This window comes from Papaver somniferum, chromosome 3 (assembly GCF_003573695.1).
Source record: "Papaver somniferum cultivar HN1 chromosome 3, ASM357369v1, whole genome shotgun sequence".
NCBI lineage: Eukaryota > Viridiplantae > Streptophyta > Magnoliopsida > Ranunculales > Papaveraceae > Papaver > Papaver somniferum.
Window position 1 is genome coordinate 18,862,247 of NC_039360.1, and position 20,247 is coordinate 18,882,493.

The following is a 20,247-nucleotide window of genomic DNA, read 5'->3' on the forward strand; positions in this document are numbered from 1 at the left end:
ATAATCAGGGGCATATTTTGAACAATATGTACTATCAGGATCCCAATAATGATCAACATTTTAGGAATGCAAGACCCATAAGGCAACATAAGGAAAAAATTGGAATCACTATTAGCATTAGTATTCTATAAGTTGATACTAACATTGGTAATGGTGATTTAACCCCCTATACTAACTTCGCTCTAATTTCTATGTCCTTCTCAGGACAATGTGTGGGAGCAAAAAACTACAAGAACAAAACTATTGGACTCAACAGAGATGCCAGATCAGAAAAAGGAGCACATATAACACGGCACTGAAGCAAGGAACTGTAGAAACCCAACATAGACTTCGCTGCTGAAGATGATGCAACTTTACAGGCCATTCAAGAGAGGTGCCAAATGGAGGTTCAAGAAAGATTTCAAGTAAGTCTCAACCAGACTCATGAAGGACATTTTGAAGCTATTGATTTTGTTTTAGGAAACTTAATTAGACTAGTTCCTCATCAGAACCTCTCGGCTATTAGATTAGCAAAAAATTTATTCAGTTCAATTTTATTACAAAACTTAAATTGGAAAGGTCCTAACCTCGAACAGTTTTTTGTTACCCTCCAATTATTTCAGGCTTCAACTGTCGAGGAAATATGTAATATACCTGATCCAACTGTGGTTGTTCAACATGGTGCTAGTCCTATCCAATCTGAACATGTCTGTAAGCTTGAGTGTGTTGCTATTCATGAGCACACACGCTGTTTTCTTATAAAAAAAAGTGACACTAATAGAAGATGAACAAAATTCATGCATATTCTATCTTGTTCCTGTGTAGTTCATGGCTTCATGCAAAAGTTAACTGTAAGCAGAACGTCTCTTTCTCATTGAACTTTACATTCCCATGATTTTTGTTTTTTGTATATATTGTTCTTCATATATTTAGTTATGAATGTGGATGAATTTTTGAGCTTTGAAATCCACGTAGTTCCTGGTAGGCTCTAAAAGGTCCTACAAATTATAACCGCAAGTGCACGGTCGTCGGTTGTAGCTCGTGCAAGTACGGGTCGATCCACAGAGATCGGGTGTGTTTCGGAAATGTGTTTTAGCTAATTGGGTTCCTGAATTTGCTTTGGGCTTAGAAGCCCTTTGGAAGTGTTGGGCTTAATGTACTATTGGGTTTGTTAAAATGAACTGAGCTTGGACTCAGTTATCTTTGAAGTGCAAATGGGCTTAGGCCTTACAGTGAGTTCAGGCTTTTGGGTTAAGCCCACAATTAATTGAATTGGATTGGGCCTTAATGAATTTGGGCTTTGGACTCAGTTGTCTAGATCTTGGGCTTTTGTTTTAGTAAAGAGTCTGGGCCTTTGGGCTTTACTGATTTGAATTGGGCTCAGTTGGATTGGAACTTGGGTTCAGTTGGCTGCAGGAGAAGGAGTGGCAGGGTAGCAGCAGCCTGACAGCAACAGACAAGGCAGCAACAAGAGCAGCAGCAGCTTGACAGCAGTGGAAGTGGTAGCAGCAGTAGCAACTGCACAAGCAGTGCAGCAGCAGTGCAGCAGATGAAAGTGCACAGCAAGGCAAGTGCACAACAAGAAAAGAAGTAGCAGCACAAGCAGCAGGAGCAAGAGTGGCAGCAGCTTGGCAGGGCAGCTGCACAAGCAGTGCAAAGAAAGAGCTGCACAGCAGCACAAGAGAGCACACAGCAGGGGACAGCAAATAGAGTGTACAAGCAAGGAACAAAGCAACAGCAAAATAAAAGTGAACAGAAGGAAATGAAAATTACAGTGGACAAAACAATGCAAAAGCAACAGAAAATAAAATGAAAGATACAACAGGGCAACAGCAAAAGCAAAGAACAAAACAAGAATGGACCAAGGCCTAAGGCCAAGGGCAGGGGTGATAAAGAAACTGACAAGAAGCAATACTAAGGCAAGAATACAGGCATTCCTATAGAATGGGTTGAAAACTAGCTTGCTATAAGCACTAGCTTCTCCCAATGCACAATCAACACTACAACCTAAGCATACAAGGAGAATGGCAAGAACATCAGCTTGCTATGAGCACTGATTTCTTGCCATTGCACAATCAGCACATTGCTTCACAGATACCTAGCCTAGCATTCCTTCAAATTGACAGTGACAAAGCAACAACAAACATGATAGTGAATTGATACTAACAGTGAGCAACATCTAAACAGGATACAACTAACTGAACTAACAATAACAGAACATTTAACATATTTATAACAGAACATTTAACAGAACATACTAACTGAGCAAGAAATTAACAGAACATTTAACATATAACAGAACAAAGCAAGAAATTAACAAAACACAGCAAGAGAATTAACTACTAGCACATTTAACTGAAACATGAAAATTCAACAGGACAAGAGAATTAACAGAACTTAGCAGTCCTGGATGTGGGCTAATCCCAACATAAAGTTTTCCACAACACCCCAGCGCTCAATTTATAGTTTTACACATTTTCCCCCAATTTCCCCCAAAACAGTTGAGGCTAGGGTTTGAGATTACTCACCCAATTTGACACAACAACTCCCGTTTGATGTCGACCCATGCTTTGTATGGCTCTCCTGCTCCTTTCCATGCCTTCAATTTCTCATTCTCATCAACCTATTTCACCTACTTCACACCTAGGGCAGTGGCGTGAGAGGAGAAGAAATTGGTTGTTGATGGAGAAGTATAACTCGATAATGATGATGGGTTTAGCTGTGTAGGGGTGGTTAGGTGGTTAGGGAGTAGGTGGTGACAGAGGTGGAGAAGGTGGTGGTACGGTGGCGGACATGGTTTGCAGCAGGGTGATGGTTCTGCAGAGGGGTGGGTGGTGGTGGAGATGGGTGCGATAGAATGGGAGAAGGGTCCGTTTGGTTGGGGTGTAGGTGCTCGGTCGCTAGGGTGTTATATGGGTCCATCGAATTTGATGTTCTGCAACGCTGAGTCATTGGATGCGAAGCTGGTAGGTAGATCGGACGGTGATGTGGAGGCAAGCGATGAGCGACCGTTGGATTATATGATACAACAAAATGAACGGTACTTGATGGAGTTAGGTACTGTAGTGTTAGGCGGGTATATCAAACTTCGATGAGCAGCAAGGGAGAGACCGTTGGATTCAACTACCATCTAATCTGAAGGCTTGGAATTTCAGCGCTGTGGTGCTTGGCAGAGACATCAGATTTTGATGCTCTATGAAGGAGCGACCGTCGGATGCTTCTGAGAAATGATCTGATGGCTGAGGACGGAGGCGCTTTTGTGTGTAGAAAATGAGGTTGTGCGCACCATTCTTCGCGGTTTCCTTGCGTAATTTCTCCCGGCTTTTCACTACTTTTCTGCTCTTTTCGCTCCGCGACTCATCCGAACTTTATTTATTACCTAAAAATGCAAAATTAATTAATAAAAATATTTATTCTTGAAAACAATGAAAATACAGAATATGGGATAAAATGTAGAATTAATGCGCAAAAGATGAGTTAAAATGCCAACAAAAAGGGATAAATATATACAATATTTGGCACTCATCAGTTCCTTTTTTTTAGCAATAAAATCAACCAAGATATATTTAAACAGTGGATATTTCCATAGACATACCTAATTAAGATCAGGGCCAGAATATCGCACGAAGTGTGAGATATTGGAGCAAACTGATATCGACATTTGAAAAGCCAAATAAAGTGAGAAATATCACTATTACTAGTAGCAGTATTACCACATTATTTGATCACGTAATTCTTGTCAACATCTATAGCGGACGCTTCTGAAATCAAATTTTCTTTAGCACTTGATTCCGATTGTTTTTCAGGTCTATTAACCATAAAGTTTATTCATTAGTGGATAGTTATGGATTGGTTATCCTCCAGTTTTATCATAAATCCCGTTTCTCTTTAATCATGTGCCATTGGCACATTCAAATAATAAAATATTTTTAGTTATAAATCATGTGTGTACCCCATATCTATTTGAGTACGGGCTATTATCTTTTTATTTTGACCAGACAAACGCCTAACCTACAATTTGGAAGTTAGGCGATTGGTAAATTGGGCCAATCCTGGTTGGTTTATTTTGTTTCATATCGCATGCAGTTAAAAAAACAAAAAAATAAATAAATAACAGAACTATTCATAAAAACCCAAGGTGACCAAACTTGTAGTACGAAAACCCCATTAAATGTGGGATCCATTAAAACTCCATCTTAAACAAAACTGATACAAAAACCCCAAATATTTAAAACTGGACACAAAAATTCCAAATTTCAAAATTGGTTTCATCAAATTTTATGATGTTTTATCAAACTTTATGCTGAAACCAAAATTCTTTGGGAGTTTTTGTGTTACTTTTGTTTTTTGAGGTTTTTGTGTTACTTTTATTTTGATAGGTTTTTTTTGTAGATGGGTAGTGACACCGGCAGGGGTGTCACCGGGGAAGTGGATTAGTGCGAAGATTTGAAAACGTGACGGAAAGCCGAACTATCGGCATCGAGAAGGTTCGAGCGAAGAGTGTTCCCCTTGGCAACAAGGACGCTTAGGCGGTCTGGCCACGCCGGCGGGACATCTAATGTCCGCAGCACTGACGGTCTAAACGGTGCGATTAGCTCACGCCCAAAACCATCTAACCCAAACAAAGGAAACAAAGGGTCATTTTCAATGGGTAGTGACACCTTTGTGGTTATAACTCGTGCACCAACAATAATTACCTTTTTCCTTTAGCCAGAACTTAACAGTGAACGAGTGCATTCTATCCAAAGATTCCAAACCTTTCTGTAAATAAATGTTTCCTCCCTCACAAAAGATGAATGAATAATTTTCTAAAATTAAATATATGTAAAAAAAAATGGTTGTGATCGATGTATTCCAACAACATTATCAAGTCAATCATCTTCGTTTATTACAACTACCTCATCTCAATAAACCCTCGAAGTTTCTACTCACAAGATTTCAGAATTCTAATAACTTTTCTTCCATTTCCAGAAGAAAACCTCAAACTAGGTTTAAGCTATTGAAAGTCAAGGCTATGTCTTTATTTTCTCCAAATCCAGTTCTAAATGACATTACATCTACTGTGATTACCAGTGGAGTTGCTCTATTTTGTCTTCAATTTTGGGGTGAAATTGCTAAGAGGAGAATCATTAAAGATCAGGTAAATGTTTACTCACAGCTTTAATTTTTGTTTATCAACTCCAATTAGCAGTGATTACTAATTGAAATTTAACTATATGTAACAGTAGTGATTTTTGTAATTTCATTTAGTAGAAATTACAACATCAAAGCAAACAACTAGATTATTCTAAGTTATAACCTTAGACTGCGGAGGTATACCATCAGAATGCACCTGTCCGCCCATAGAGATTCAATTTGAATTTCAGTTGGACTAATAGAAGGATTTGCAAATACACTACACTGACGACTGATATCTCTTTCAGTGAGGATTAAGGGCATTGTTTACTGTACATGCTACTTTGATGCAATCAATTTGATTGAATTCGAAGAATTTTCTTCAAACATATCTTGTGTGGATGGAGCAATTTACTTAATAAACCTAGTAGTCTTCATTAGTTGATTATTGCTTATTGACTTTCCCCAAACTCCCTGTCAGGCTGAGCACCCTCGCTAGCTTCACTCATTCTAGTAGTTCCAAGATATCCAATAGATGAAACAAACTTATGAATGATAGACCGAGACCAAACTGTAGATCCAAATCTAATTCAATCTGATCCTTCTAGCGGATAAACCCAAAATAGACCAGGATATCAGCGGCTAATGAAGTTGGTTTGCTATATGGTCTTTTGACCGCTGCGTTTAGAATCTTAGGGGCTCATGAGGTTGGTTAGCACTGTGTTCTTTTTGACCTCTAAGTTTAAGATCTCAGTGTCTCATTGACTGGAGGTTGGTTTGCATTATGGTCCTACATTGGAGTCAAATTCTTTGCTTTTTAGTTTATTCCAAAGTAGTTAAAGCCCAAGCAGTGAAATAAATATGCAAAATAGTGATATTCTTGGATTCCACATTGGACCTAAAGGCTAAAGCAAACACCAAAATGTGTTCTGTGTTCTAGTCTTCGAGTGTGGGTCTACTGGCCTCAAACACTTGGATGCTTATGATCTCAACGTCTTTTTGATGACTGGAGGTTGGTCGCATTGTGGTCCAAATGGAGTCCAAAGAATAGGGTTCAAGCCGCAATAGTATAGGACTATCTTTGTAGCTCTCAATTTCGTTCCTCAATGCTTCTTGCATTTCTGAGGAATTCTTTATGTAGAATCTCATCCATTATCTCTCTTCTTTGAAATTTCCAGAATGGTTTTGAAACCAAGGGTTGGATTTTATGTTGAAATGCAGTAGTTTCAACTGGTATTGCGGACATACAATTTTGTTTGAATCGACTAGTTTGACAAATGTAACGAATTCGGTATCTGAGATACCCATATATCTTTCTCCTAATTAGATTCCAATGTAAATTTGTCTCTCCTTAGTATAGAATGATGCCAGAACTTTGTTGGAGGTATATAAGCAGCTGCCTTATGTCATGAATTGGAATAAAATTTGAGAATGAGATATTTAACCTGCTTGGATTTAAGAATATGTGTAGCCAACTGCTTTGTTTCTTCTAGATTGGTATGCACTAGCTTCTGAACGTCGTTTTACTTGTTAGATTTTTATCAGGAAGTGTGTGCATATAAACATTGGACTGGTCTTCATGCTTATGTGGCCCTTATTCAGGTAAATTCCACTTTGAAGCATAAGTGTTTGTTATTTCCCTGGCCTATCAGCCTAATGGTTTTGCCATGTTTTTACAGTTTTCGACCCCAAGCAGCATATTTAGCGGCTCTTGTTCCTGGAGTTAATATAATACGGATGCTAGTATTGGGTCTCGGGTTGATGAAGGATGAATCTATGGTCATGTCGATGACCAGATCTGGAGATTATAGGTACTAGCATGGAAGACTAAAACTCTTTAAATTTCCTGCTTGATTTTGGCTCTTACTAGCGGAAAGTTTGAAACTACGCAAGGATCATATTTTAAGGTTGAATTCACTTAGATAGCATTCTAAGTTTGGCCTTGTCTATTTGTACTGACATGTGCTCACTAAAAAAATGCTGAACATATAATCAGGAAATACGTATTAATAATTTCTGCTTCTCTTTTTCATCATACAGCATCCAGTTTCATTTCTTTATTCTAACTTGTATCTTGCAATGCTTAGGGAACTATTGAAGGGGCCATTATATTATGCTTCCACGGCAACTTTGGTTTCTGCTGTTTATTGGAGAACTTCCCCTATTGCAATTGCTATTATATGCAACCTGTGTGCTGGAGATGGTAACTATTTTCTCGGTTGATGCAATCTAGCAAATACATTGATGCAGACTTGGTTTCCACTTTCTAGCGCAACTATTACAAGAAACAGCAGAAATGTTCAGAATATTAGTTGTGCCACATTATCTTTCCAAAGGGGAACGTTGCTTAAGAGAATGAATGAAATCAGCGAATAATTTGACTTCTTTCTTAATGGATCTTATTAAATTTTATTCTATACAGCATGTTAATCAAGGGGATAAAATGTTGTTTCTCACCCGGTTTCAGGTCTAGCTGATATAATGGGGAGGAGATTTGGCAAGAAAAAACTTCCACACAATAGAAACAAGTCTTATGCTGGTAGCATTGCCATGGCCATTGCTGGTTTCCTAGCATCTGTTGGGTAACTTTTCTTGCCCCTGTTCACACATAACTCTAAATTGCAACTTTAGAGAGCACCCTGTGTTTATGAGGAATGTTTGTTTATAATAGGTACATGCACTTCTTCTCCCAGTTTGGCTTCATAAAAGAAAGTCCTAGTCTGGTTTTAGGGTTCCTAATTGTGTCTCTGGCAACGACAGTAGTAGAATCACTGCCGATAAGTACTGAGATTGATGACAACCTGACAGTTCCGCTGACAGCTGCATTGGTGGGCAGCCTTGTGCTCTGAATAACTTAGATTGACGACTGACTACCTGACTATTACATTGATGGCTACATTGGTAGACAGCCCTGTGTTCTGGACACCTTCTGGGGAGAAGAATTGATTTTCTACTGTCATTGTAGCTTGTATTTATTGTATAATTGGATGATTTGAGATTGTATGTGACTTGTAAAATATAAGCTACAGTTACTAGTTTGTTCTGATCCTTACGAGAGTATGATTAGAATTTTAGTTCCCCAAAATGGCAGTGTGATTATACCTGCTTGGTTTGGGATTCAACCTGGAGTTTTGTCCACTATACATATCTGAAAAATCTGCAGAATCTCTAATCTGAGTTTTGGGTGATGGACTGAGACAGGTCTGACTCTTCAATTTCTGTAGTCATATACGATAGAACTTGTAGATTTATAAAAAATCTACTCATGGCTTTACCTCTGAGGCTACAGTCAAAAGAAAAGGAGCGTAGAAAACTGTAACTCGTATCTTCTCTACAAATCTTTTCGAAAAATGACTTTCTTTAGCTTTCTTCCTCACCTCAATCCAAATTTCCAAGATTTGCTGCATAGTGTTTCAATTATCTTCAGGATTTTAAAGTATAATAGGTGTTAGATGGCACTCAATTTTCTGCTAACCTGTTAGAGCAAGTCTAGCAGTGGTTTCCAATATATCTAAGCTTTTTCCAATAGAAACAAGGATGTTTCCAGTTCCACTTGTGGTTGAAAAACAAGAAGCCATTTCCAAAGTATGTTCCGCGTAACATTTCATAGCGTCAAGTGACTTGCCACTTGGTCTGACATGGTGAAAGGCATTTCAAAGAGTCAAGTGACTTGCCGCCTGGTCTGACAGGGTGGTAACAACAAGTCACTTGCCGATTCATTATCAAACTGTCCAATTGTGTGCATTGGCCAGTTAGGTTTGAAATCCTGTATTATCACTTCAATTTTCTGTGGTTCTCAAATATGAGATATCTTATCTTATCCATCCAACTGAAAAAGAATCCTAATGAGTCAGACTCGGTGAGTTAGATCATCTCTTAACACAGAATGGGTTAGCTTAATCACAAAAAAAATCATAAAATTTGTGGATTTACACTCAGAGAGATACTCAATTAAAATCAAATCTTGTCGAATTTCATTATATATATAGTAAATTACAACTAAAATGTGATTTATCAATCACTCACCACACAAATTCTTAAGCTTTCTGACTTTCAGGTCCAAGGATACCATTAACAATGGATGTTGCAACCAAAACACCAACAGCCTCGGCACCTACAACTACCCCGGCCTGAGTTAGACCACCAACACCACCACCAAAACTAAACGAAGAAGCGGCGGACTCTATCTCTTTCTCTGCATTTTCAACTCCCTTTTCAGCATTTTCAATTCCCTTCTCTGCATTTTCAAGAATCACTTCTGCTTCTTTCTCTACTTTCTCCAATTTCTTCTTTATACCAAAAAGTCCAATGTCTTGTGCGTTTGCAGACCCTGAGGATGATAACTCTATGGCTGTCAGTACAGTTGAAGCTGTTAGTAGAAGTAAGGAGTGTCTTCTACCAGATAAACCAGCCGAGACCTGAATTCTTGACGGAGTACATTTGTAGGGAGCGGCGTATGTGGTGGTGCTGCTGATACGAGGCCGTCGAAGAGATAGATTCTGGAGCAGCAGATGAGATGAACTTGTGGAAGACATTGCTTGATCCTTTTTTGCTCTGGCAAGAGGCTCATCCTCATTGCCTATTTTTAATATATAGAGTGCAAGTAAATTACTAAATCCTCCTTACATGTATGTATTTCGGGTATTTCAAGATAATTTCGAGGCTGCAGTCCTTAGATTGCCACGGTCTCAAAACCAACGGTTGAACTCAATCGAAACTCACATGCTGGTATTTTGTATTCTTTTTTTTTTTTACTCGGTGAAATAAAATTAAAAAAGTGAAAAACTGTACAGGGATTAGGCCTTCCTAATGACTAGCCGTGAGGCCCTTCATTGGAAAACCTATTTGAAGCGATAATAAATCCTTCCAGGCTATTCCACAGATGGAATAAAATCTGGCTTACCCTCATAAAACTTAAAAATATCCTCAGCCAGCAAACATGCTTGCTTGGTCGAGGCATCAGTTGAGAAATTAACCTCCCTATAGCTATGAATATAACGAACGTTGTTGTAGTAAGACTTCACAATTTCCCACTTCTGCACTAGCTGCCAAGGCAGCTCACCCTTTTGAAAAGCTTGTATGCAACTCTTCGAATCAGAACGAATGCAAATACTCCGAACTTGCATCACGGAAAACAACACCTGAACCAACTTGGCCTGGGTTTCCAAAAGATGCACCATCACAACATATCATGATTTCCTCTTGATTAGGAGGAGTCCAACTAATCTCAATTGGGATAGACGTTTTGCATGATCTATGCCGCACCTTGAAATAATTCAGAATGCGTAACTCCTCTAAAGTATTATACATGTGGCCTTCATTCTAATTGAATTATCACGAATTACCTGATAAACTTTCCCTTTAAAGCCAAGCCTTGAACTGCCATATTATCAAAATAATACTTATTGCGTAACTTCCATAACTTCGTGACAATTGCAAGATTTGCAACTAACCACAGGTCCTTTATCATTCTGCTTCGACCCTTAGCAGCCTTATACGATTCCACCAGGTCTTCATTTGGTTGCAGCTTGAAAATTCCAGCCACCCAAGCCCAAATCCTCCTAGCAACTCTGCAATGCCAAGTGATGTGGCTAAGAGTTTCGCAACTTTTCCTGCATAAGCGGCATATAGTAGGCGTGCTCCTACCTGTCTTCTTAATAATATTGTCTTCACTAGCACAACATTGCTTGGCCCAAATCTTCCAGTAGGTATTTTGTATTCGTAAGTAATATATTGGCATCCATTACGAGCACAAGGAGGTGTTTAGTGTAGGGGTGTAAATAATACCCGAAAATACTCGGCCTGCCTGTACCCGCCCGAGCTCGCCTGTACACGAAGTAGCCCAAATCTGTTACGGCCCGTAATGGGACACCCGACCTGGCCTGGATTAATTTATTGGGCAGTCTCGGGCTTTGCAATTAATTATGGTGCCCGGTCTGATACCAGGTCTGGTGTCTGGCCTGAAAGCCTTCTATGTGCCACTAATCATTTAATATGCTCTTAAAAAGACTTAAAAGTTGCCATTTTATAATTGTCAATTTTGTGTCAAGAAAATTAAAATATATAGTTTTTTTACTTATAATTAGCCTTTTCAAAACATTAATGGTAATACATTTATTAAAGGCTAAAATTAATTATTAATTATAGGCTAAAATTAAAACTTTGTCATTGTAATTTAAATATAAAATAGTACTATCACTTACGGTATGCAATGTTAGAAAGGAAATGATATTGTATTAAAAGTAAATATATTTAATACCATTCATTTGAAAATTTAAACTTAAAAAAAAAAGATAAAAAATTCAAAATAGTAGCCTTTCCGGCCCGATCTGGCTGCCCGTATAAAAACCGGGCATTGGGCGATCTTTGGGTAACAAATTATCTACTTTTACCCGGCTTGCCCGACCTGAATTTGTTTACGGGCACACAAATATTAAGCCTGGCCTGTCCGGCCTGTCTTAGGTTTTGGGCCGGACGGCCTGGCCTGCCCGAATTTACACCCCTAGTTTAGTGAATCAGAAGTCGGTTTGAAGAAAATTGTTTTTGCTCCTAAAAGTCTTTTGAAATACTGTACCCAAACTAATTTGAGAACTAATTTCTAATATATAGCGCGTTTTGAGAAGTAGAAGTCAGAAGCAGAAGTTCGAAGCAAAATCATTTTGCTTCACAAAAAGTACACTTGTATGTTTCTAGAAATCATTTTGAAAAATTACTGCCAAACTAATTTTTGATTTTTGATTTTCAGAAATATAAAAAAACAATTTTTAAATATGCAATCAAACGCGCTACATAAATCTCTGGCTTTTGTACTTCCAGAAATTAAAATTAACTTTTTAAGTGGCATCGATTATCTTTTTGAAACGTGAAAATTACGGTGAGACCCATTTTCAGATTTTTCACACCGAAAGACATGCGCCCAAAAATTTCATGCACCCACTCATTTCCTGAAAGAAAATTATTCTCAAAGCTAGGCCTGTCAATATTTATCCGATATCCGGTATCCGTTTCCGAGTATTCGAGATCCTATAGGATTTTATCCGTTTTATCGGATATCAGATCGGATATTTTATGGGATATTTCTTCCTTAACATATCGGAAACGGATTAGACCCCATCCGAAATGTTAATATCCGATATCCGATAGTATAGGAACTTATTTATAATTTATCCTAATTTCGAGTCTAATATCGGATATTATCGGATATTGTCGGATAAATATCCCATAAGTATCAATTATGAAAATGTTTTACAAGGGTTTTTAAGCTTTTTTGTTATAACCGGATACTATCGGATATTTATCGGATATCCGACAGCTTAGCCTATCGGAATCGATATCTGATTTTGATATCCTATAGGATATTATCGGATATCGAATATCCGGTAGTGCTTAACATGTCGGATATCGGATTTCTAAATATCCGACGGATATTCTTCCATTGACAGGCCTACTCAAAGCCATATTTTATAAAATTTTGTTTTACTTTTATTCTAAAGAAAAAACTACTTCTTTAGTTTGTTTAATCTTCATCAACACTTGAATTATGATTCTTAGTGCTCACCAAAGAGATGTGGAATCGGTAAGGTTTTTAATCTCGATCTCTTGATAAAAAGTATATTTTAGATCTGATTGATGCAACGGGATTGTGATTGTGATTCATATCTTCAGATCTATTTTATTCGGGTAAAATTTAATTCTGATCTGCTGAGCGGTGTAAGTTACTGTTCTCGTAGATTACCCAAATACTCCCTCCGTCCCACTCTTAAGTGACCTATTTGAAATTTGCACAATTTTTAAGGAAAGCAAGGAAAATAGTATTTTTAATCATTTTTTACAATTATACCCTTATGAATAATAACTAGTGAAATTTAAAAATGGTTTATCTCTCAAAATACTCCACGGATGTTCGCAAATTTCATACAATTGAAAAGCATTTTAAAACACCTACGTAACGAATATAAACATGCCTATCAAATTATACATATTTCATATATTATTTATAATTAACTAAAAGGATAATTCCGGAATATCTCATTGTTTAGTGATATAGGTCACTTATCATTGGGACAAAATCTAAAATCAAATAGGTCACTTAGGAGTGGGACGGAGGGAGTAGTATAGTAGTTAATGTTCGTTAGATCTTTTAGCATATGTCAGATCCATCTAAGACAGAAAATCAGTTTTTTTTAATCGTTAGCTTTGTTTTAACGGGTAGCAATTCGGAGAATGATTCGCGAATTTTAACGTTTTGATCCGGACCGAACAATACCGGCGTCCCACTCCAACTCCGAACCAGGTACGTGTACTTTATGGGAAATCCGAATTAGTCGCGAAATCGCTGATGTAATTTGGACAGCTGTATGTTCGTGTCATTGGCTCGACTTGGACTGAGTCAGTCCGGTTCTCACTGTTTCAGCCCGTTTCCTTCTTTTCTAAAGAGTTTTTAAAAATTATGGGTGCAATGTGAATTGAACCCACGTCCTCTGCATTCTGAAGAATGCTCCAACCACTGGGCTACTCGCTGTTTGGTGATTATAATTGTTGTATTATCAATATATATATTTTCTGTGCATAAATCATACCATATAGCCTCAAAAATGTATTTCATATTAATCAGCTATATGCCGAACTTTCAAAGACGAATTGATATCTTTAAAACGAATTATACACGTACGTATGCCGTTCCGGATTACTGCCGTATCACGAATCATTGACCGAATTTAATATTCATAAATCCGAATAATACTCGTACATATCACGTTTCGTACGTTCTCCGAACTACGAATTGCGAACTAGGGTGTAACCTTGATGTCTTGTTATCACAGAGTGCAAGGTTCCAGCGAAAATTATGGGCCTGTCATTAAAGGATGCTCTTGAATTGGTGGGCCCGATAATGAAATTACAAGACGAGGTTGATGAGGTAAGTGTTAATTTCACCTGGTATTTTGATTTTATCTGTGGGATAATATACAGGCTAACGACAAGGAGTTTGCTCATAAGTATAGAGTAAAGAAGGAGGGTATGGATAAAATTATGTTTTGTATGGAATTCAGACTACAAGAAGGTGAAAATGTTGTTGGTTGTTGACAAATGGAAAAGGTGTTTATGCTGTTTGGTTTGTATGGGAGTTGATGAAATATGAAAGAAGATGATTGCTTTGTATGAGAGTAGATGAAACATGAAAGAAGATGATGATGTTTTTATGACTTCATAACCTGTCATGCAGTCTAGAAAATGTCTGCATAACATGTTATGCATCTACAATTTTTTTGCATAACTTGTTATGCAGTTCAGAAAACGGTTGCATAACACGTTACACAACAATTTTTTTCTCACTATTAAAACCAACAAAAACAAAGACTGCATAACTTGTCATGCACCTACAATAATATCTGCATAACATGTTATGCAGTTGTGAAAATGGATTCATAACCTGTTATGTATCCGAAAATATGGCTGCATAATGCATAATGCATCGAGAAAATTGTTGCACCATGTTTTATGCATCGGGAAAATAGATGCATAATGCATCAATTTTTTATGTATGCACTAATACAATGGCTATATAACTTTGTATAGATGCATAATTTGTTATGCAGTGGAGAAAATGGTTGCATAATTCGTTATGCGTCTGCAGAATGTGTTATGCATCTTTTTTGGTGGCTGCATAATGGTTATGTATCAAATTTTCGAAAATTTTGCTTAAAATGATGATCACCTCCGATTTTTTTCGCGAAAAACAAAATTTGATATTCTTGTTTGTACTCGTTGCATAGCTCTTTTTAAAAGATTTCCAACGATATAAAATTTGTAAAATTCTAAGACGCGGTTTTTTAGATATGTTATATCCAGGTTGCATTGCCAATTATACCCCTGAAAAATTAGGATGCATAACCCATCATGCAGTCATTATTAGAAATTTTATATAATTATGGGTTTCACAGTCTAAAATTAATTGGGGGCCTAACAATGATAATATTATTTTTTTTTGGACCTGCGCCTAATTTTCTCTTTTGAAACAAGTTTTAGTCATTGTCGTACTTTTCTTGTTAGGCCATTTCACAAGGTAGCGTATCCGCGAAGGCCGATTCAATACCAAAGCTTCCTGCATAAAGTCGAGAGTTGGAGCCCATTGTAACATAGAGTCCATATCCCATTATATTGGTTTCAACCCAATATCTTTTGTATTACTGAACCTCAACATCACCCATCGTCTCCAAAATATGGACGCTTTTAATTTAACTCTCTTTTATAAAAACAATGCTGACAGAATTGTAGTAGTAGAAAATCCTACTACTTCACCCCTTAGATAATCTATACAATAAACTAGGAAATCATCATGAAGAACACTTAGAAAGGATTTTATTAAGTTTAGAAATCAATACAAAGAAGTAAAGTAAAACCCTTAGGATTAAATATCACACCCTTAAGATCGCTAAGAGAAGAGGCAAAACGTAGGGGTTAAATATCGCACCCTTAGGTATCATGCGAAGGGATACTATTATAAGGGGGAGAACGTACTCGCACGTGGTATATTCCGGATGACGAAGCTGATGACGTCATAAGGTCACGAGTAAAGTGTGAAGTCAGTGCGAATTTCCAAGAGCATGTGCGAGAAGACCCAAATGTAAATGTGCGAGAACATCACACGTCAGTTCCGAAAATAGGGGCTTTATTAGCTGTCCTCCACTATGTAAAACTCCTATATACAAGACCAACTACCACTGTGTTGAGGGAGAGATCTTTTTGAGAGTAGAGATAGAACTTTAAGAGAGAGAAAGTTGTTTGCTCCCCAAATTAAGAGTATTACTTTACTTCTTTCTATTGATTTCTAAATTTAATAAAATTCTTCTAAATGTTCTTCATGATGATTTCCTAGTTTATTGTATAGATTATCTAAGGGGTGTAGTGGTAGGATTTTCTACTACTACAAGATTGAGTGGTACATTCTATGCCAATATCATCACAAACTCTATGTACCTGTCTTAAGTGCCTTTCTAGGCCTAAGCTTTTTCTATAAAAAAAAAGAAGGGAAATTAAAAAAAACCATACACGCCTAAGGTTTACTGGCCAACTGCATTCCATTTCCTTAGATTACTTGCTCAAAATGGGAGTGTGATTGGACCTGCTTGATTTCGGGTTCAACCTGAGGATTTGTCGTTTATGCGTATCTGAAAAATATTTGGAATTTCTCATCTGAGATTTGAGTGATGGACTGAGACAGGTCTGACTCTTCGTCATATATGACTCATATGATAGAAGACGTAGCTTCTTGCTCATCCAAACTCTGCTGATGGCTTTACCTCTGAGGCTGAAATTCTCAACTGAAGTCAAAGAGAGCTACAGTCGTGAATGAGCAATGGACAAAAGAAAAAGAGCCTAGAAAAACTGTTGATAGCCAGCCCGTATCTTCTCTACAAATCTTTTCGGAAAATGACCTTTCTTACCCACCTCAATCCAAGTGGCTTATGTTATGTCACAATTTTCATTTGCAAGATTTTCAGCACACAGTGTCTCATATATCTTCAGGTTCTTCGCTTGCTGCCGTATGCAAGATTTGCTGAACAGTGTTAGAACGATCTGCAGGATGGTTTCAAAGCATCAGGTGACTTGCCGCCTGGTCTGACAGGTGCAGCAAGTTACTACGTGTGTTTGGACAGTTTGGAAATCTTGTGGTTGAGGGAAACGGCAACTCATTTCAATAGTGTTTGGTAATTGATTGCGTTTCATGATCAAATCAAACACAAGAAAAGAAGATCTTATCTAAATATCACTTCTTGTTTTATTTTCTCTGGTTCTCAAAATTTTCAGGATGTTCTTTTTCTTGTTTAATGGGTGTTATAATATCTTATCTTGTTCACTGCTGCATCAATGAACCATCAACTCACTGTTTCCTACTTATTGTTGTTATTATGGATGAATTATGTTGCTTGGCGTGGGAGTGGGAAGCTTTAAAGCAGAGAAAAGAAAATACGAAATGTGAGTAGTCTTATCAATTTTTTAAGTGTTCTTACTCATTATTATAAGGATGACTAACGATTTTTGGCAATGAATATGAAACTTCCCCACTAGTGAAAACTACGTCGACTGATTATTTTATTTTTTTTCTTACTCATTACATTATTATACTTTCTCCATATTTAGAATCTTATCTGTTCCGAGGGTTTAAACACTTCATGTAATATTTTTTTTAAATAAAATATTTTATGCAATATTTTTTTGGTAATGAAAATAATATTTTTTTGTTAGTGAAAATTTTATCGATCAAACATTTTGGTATATACACGTAGTTAGAATCTCATTCGTTATGATAATATTTTAGGACTCTCGATAGGTCGTATAATATCTTCTCGAATAAAAAACAAGGTGACCAATAACTGTGTTGATCAAAATTTTTGATATAGTTAAGTATTTAGAATCCCATTCATTTCTCGAAACTAGTACTTCTCCATTAGCAAAGAATATTTTACTATATTTACGTATTTAGAATCTCATTCGTTTTGATATTTTTTTAAGACTCTCAACAGTCCACATAATATCTTCCTGAATAAAAAATTTAGCAGTGTACATAATATCTTCTTGAATAAAAAATTCAGCTGACTAATAATTTTTCGGCAATGAAAATGATACTTCCCTTCCAGCGAAAACTGTGTCGAATAAAAAACAAGGTGACCAATAACTATATCGATTAAAACTTTTGATATAGTTATCGAAACTAGTATTTCTCCATCAGCGAAGAATATTTTGCTATATTTGCGTATTTAGAATCTCATTCGTTTTGATGTTTTTCTAAGACTCTCAACAGTCCACATAATATCTTCCTGAAGAAAAAATTTAGCGGTCTACATAATATCTTCTTGAATAAAATATTAAGCTGACCAATAATTTTTGGCAATGAAAATGATACTTTCCTACCAGCGAAAACTCTGTTGATCAAATATTTTCGAAAATGATACTTCTTCACTAGCGAAAACCGTGTGGATCAAACATTTTGATATATTAACGTATTTAGTATCTCATTCTTTTTGATAGTGATCTAAGACTCTCAGCGGTCCACATGTTATCTTCTTGAATGAAAAAAAAAATTGACCAATAATTTTCCCTATTAGCGAAAAGTATGTCGATCGAAGATTTTGATATAATTACTATTTAGAAGCCCGTTGATTTTTCTAAGACTCTCAGCCGTCCATGGTGTGTTTTCTTTAATGAAAAAATTAAGTTGACCCATAAATCTTAGTTATGAAAATGGTACTTACAATCGAAAATTTACAAAAACATTGGCCCATGCAGGTCTCGAACCTGCGACCTTCGCGTTATTAGCACGACGCTCTAACCAACTGAGCTAATGGGCCTTTGTTTTGATAGAAGGTTTCATCGTATTTACGTGTTTAAGATCTCATCCAAATAATGCAAAATTGAAGAAAAAGAATAAATAAAAAGAAACTTTGCCCCATGCAGGTCTTGAGCCTGCAACATTCGCGTTATTAGCACGACACTCTAACCAACTGAGCTAATGGGCCGTTGTTTTAATAGGAGGTTTCATCGTATTTACGTGTTTAGGATCTCATCCAAATAATGTAAAATTGAACAATAAATAAAAAGAGACTTTGGCCCATGCAGGTCTCGAACCTGCGACCTTCGCGTTATTAGCACGACGCTCTAACCAACTGAGCTAATGGGCCGTTGTTTTGATAGAAGGTTTCATTGTATTTACGTGTTTAGGATGTCATCCAAATAATGCAAAATTGAACAAAAAGAATAAATAAAAAGAGACTTTGGCCCATGCAGGTCTCGAACCTGCGACCTTCGCGTTATTAGCACGACGCTCTAACCAACTGAGCTAATGGGCCGTTGTTTTGATAGAAGGTTTCATTGTATTTACGTGTTTAGGATGTCATCCAAATAATGCAAAATTGAACAAAAAGAATAATAAAAGAAAAAACTTTGGCCCATGCAGGTCTCGAACCTGCGACCTTCGCGTTATTAGCACGACGCTCTAACCAACTGAGCTAATGGGCCCTTGATGTTTGTTTTGTCAAACTATTAAATCTGTATATTCTCTGTATCGTTTCATAGACTTGCAGAGTATATAATTATAAAGGCTACATAGAGCATGGAAGTGGAGAGGAATGTATTCTACAAAAATCAATATCAATGAAGAAGGGTCAAGACTGTCCTGCTCGTCCAACTCCATCCTGTGCAGCCTGCAAATATCTAAAGAGAAAATGCACTCCAAATTGCGTATTTGCACCTTACTTCAAGTCTGATGAATTACATAAATTTGTTAAAGTTCATAAGGTGTTCGGAGCCAGCAACGTCAGTAAGATTCTCGGAGAAGTACCTGCGGAACAACGAGAAGATACGGCGAATTCACTGGTTTACGAAGCCGAGGCAAGATTAAGAGACCCTGTTTATGGCTGTATTGGTGCTTTAGCTTTGTTACAAAATCAGATGATCCAGCTTAAGCAAGACCTCGCCATTTCAAGAGCTCATCTTGCTTGTTATGCTTCCGACACTGCTCCTCCTCCCCTGCAAACACCACCACCTCCTCCACCGTCTCCTCTCATTTCCGGTGATTACTTTGTTTATGGCCTGCTTTCCTCAGATGAGTTTACCGTTTATGATCCGGTGAGCGGTGGGAGCACTTCTAATCCAAACTACTCATCAGATGGCCAACCACATCCGTATTCCGGTGCCACTCCACTTTCCGCTTCATTTCCACAATAATTCCTGGGTCGATCGATCAATATTCATAGAACTGCACGGTTCTTCCCCGAAAATACAATATCCAGTATTGTTGTTTCACTTGCATTGTTTTATTATCTCCTAGCTAGCATAGCCACAAATTAAGCATCTATATGTACTATTAGTTAAACATTGAATACATTATTGCAGGTAATCGGTTCAAGTACTAAGGCTAAGTCCTATGGTCTAGATTGAGCAGTTATATTGGCCAAAAAGTGTTACAAATCAAAAAATAAGTGTGGGAAAAGTTAACATCTGTACATGTTACTTCTCTCTCATAACATTTGCTCGCAATTCAACTAGCAGATAGTTTCAAAAGCTGAACCGTTCAGCGCTCAAAAAGTAACCAAAACGTTGAACCATTCAGCGCTGAGAGAAAATTTTCTATTCTAACAGCCGAGATTTAAAGTG

General features: G+C 37.2%; 3 protein-coding genes and 5 non-coding genes across 8 annotated transcripts; 2 read left to right on the top strand and 6 right to left on the bottom strand.

Annotated features, from left to right (window-relative positions):
• The first annotated feature begins 4,719 nt into the window (after positions 1-4,719).
• On the top strand, positions 4,720-8,142 carry LOC113355432 (probable phytol kinase 2, chloroplastic). The gene is made up of 6 exons (XM_026598286.1): positions 4,720-5,119; positions 6,629-6,696; positions 6,774-6,905; positions 7,182-7,297; positions 7,562-7,676; positions 7,766-8,142. The coding sequence occupies exons 1-6, from the start codon at positions 4,814-4,816 to the stop codon at positions 7,941-7,943; spliced, it is 915 nt and encodes a 304-aa protein (XP_026454071.1). The 5' UTR covers positions 4,720-4,813; the 3' UTR covers positions 7,944-8,142.
• A 989-nt stretch (positions 8,143-9,131) lies between these two features.
• On the bottom strand, positions 9,132-10,480 carry LOC113359095. Its single transcript, XM_026602783.1, has 3 exons — positions 10,440-10,480; positions 9,998-10,080; positions 9,132-9,673 (listed from the first exon to the last, which is right to left on the bottom strand). The coding sequence occupies exons 1-3, from the start codon at positions 10,478-10,480 to the stop codon at positions 9,132-9,134; spliced, it is 666 nt and encodes a 221-aa protein (XP_026458568.1).
• A 7,889-nt stretch (positions 10,481-18,369) lies between these two features.
• On the bottom strand, positions 18,370-18,443 carry TRNAI-AAU. Its single transcript has one exon. It is a non-coding gene; the product is annotated as a tRNA-Ile (tRNA).
• A 94-nt stretch (positions 18,444-18,537) lies between these two features.
• Positions 18,538-18,611, bottom strand: TRNAI-AAU. Its single transcript has one exon. It is a non-coding gene; the product is annotated as a tRNA-Ile (tRNA).
• Positions 18,612-18,699: 88 nt separating this feature from the next.
• Positions 18,700-18,773, bottom strand: TRNAI-AAU. The gene has a single exon. It is a non-coding gene; the product is annotated as a tRNA-Ile (tRNA).
• A 94-nt stretch (positions 18,774-18,867) lies between these two features.
• On the bottom strand, positions 18,868-18,941 carry TRNAI-AAU. Its single transcript has one exon. It is a non-coding gene; the product is annotated as a tRNA-Ile (tRNA).
• A 95-nt stretch (positions 18,942-19,036) lies between these two features.
• Positions 19,037-19,110, bottom strand: TRNAI-AAU. The gene has a single exon. It is a non-coding gene; the product is annotated as a tRNA-Ile (tRNA).
• A 78-nt stretch (positions 19,111-19,188) lies between these two features.
• LOC113360987 (LOB domain-containing protein 21-like) lies at positions 19,189-20,025 on the top strand. Its single transcript, XM_026604387.1, has one exon. The coding sequence runs from the start codon at positions 19,246-19,248 to the stop codon at positions 19,816-19,818; it is 573 nt and encodes a 190-aa protein (XP_026460172.1). The 5' UTR covers positions 19,189-19,245; the 3' UTR covers positions 19,819-20,025.
• Positions 20,026-20,247: the final 222 nt, after the last annotated feature.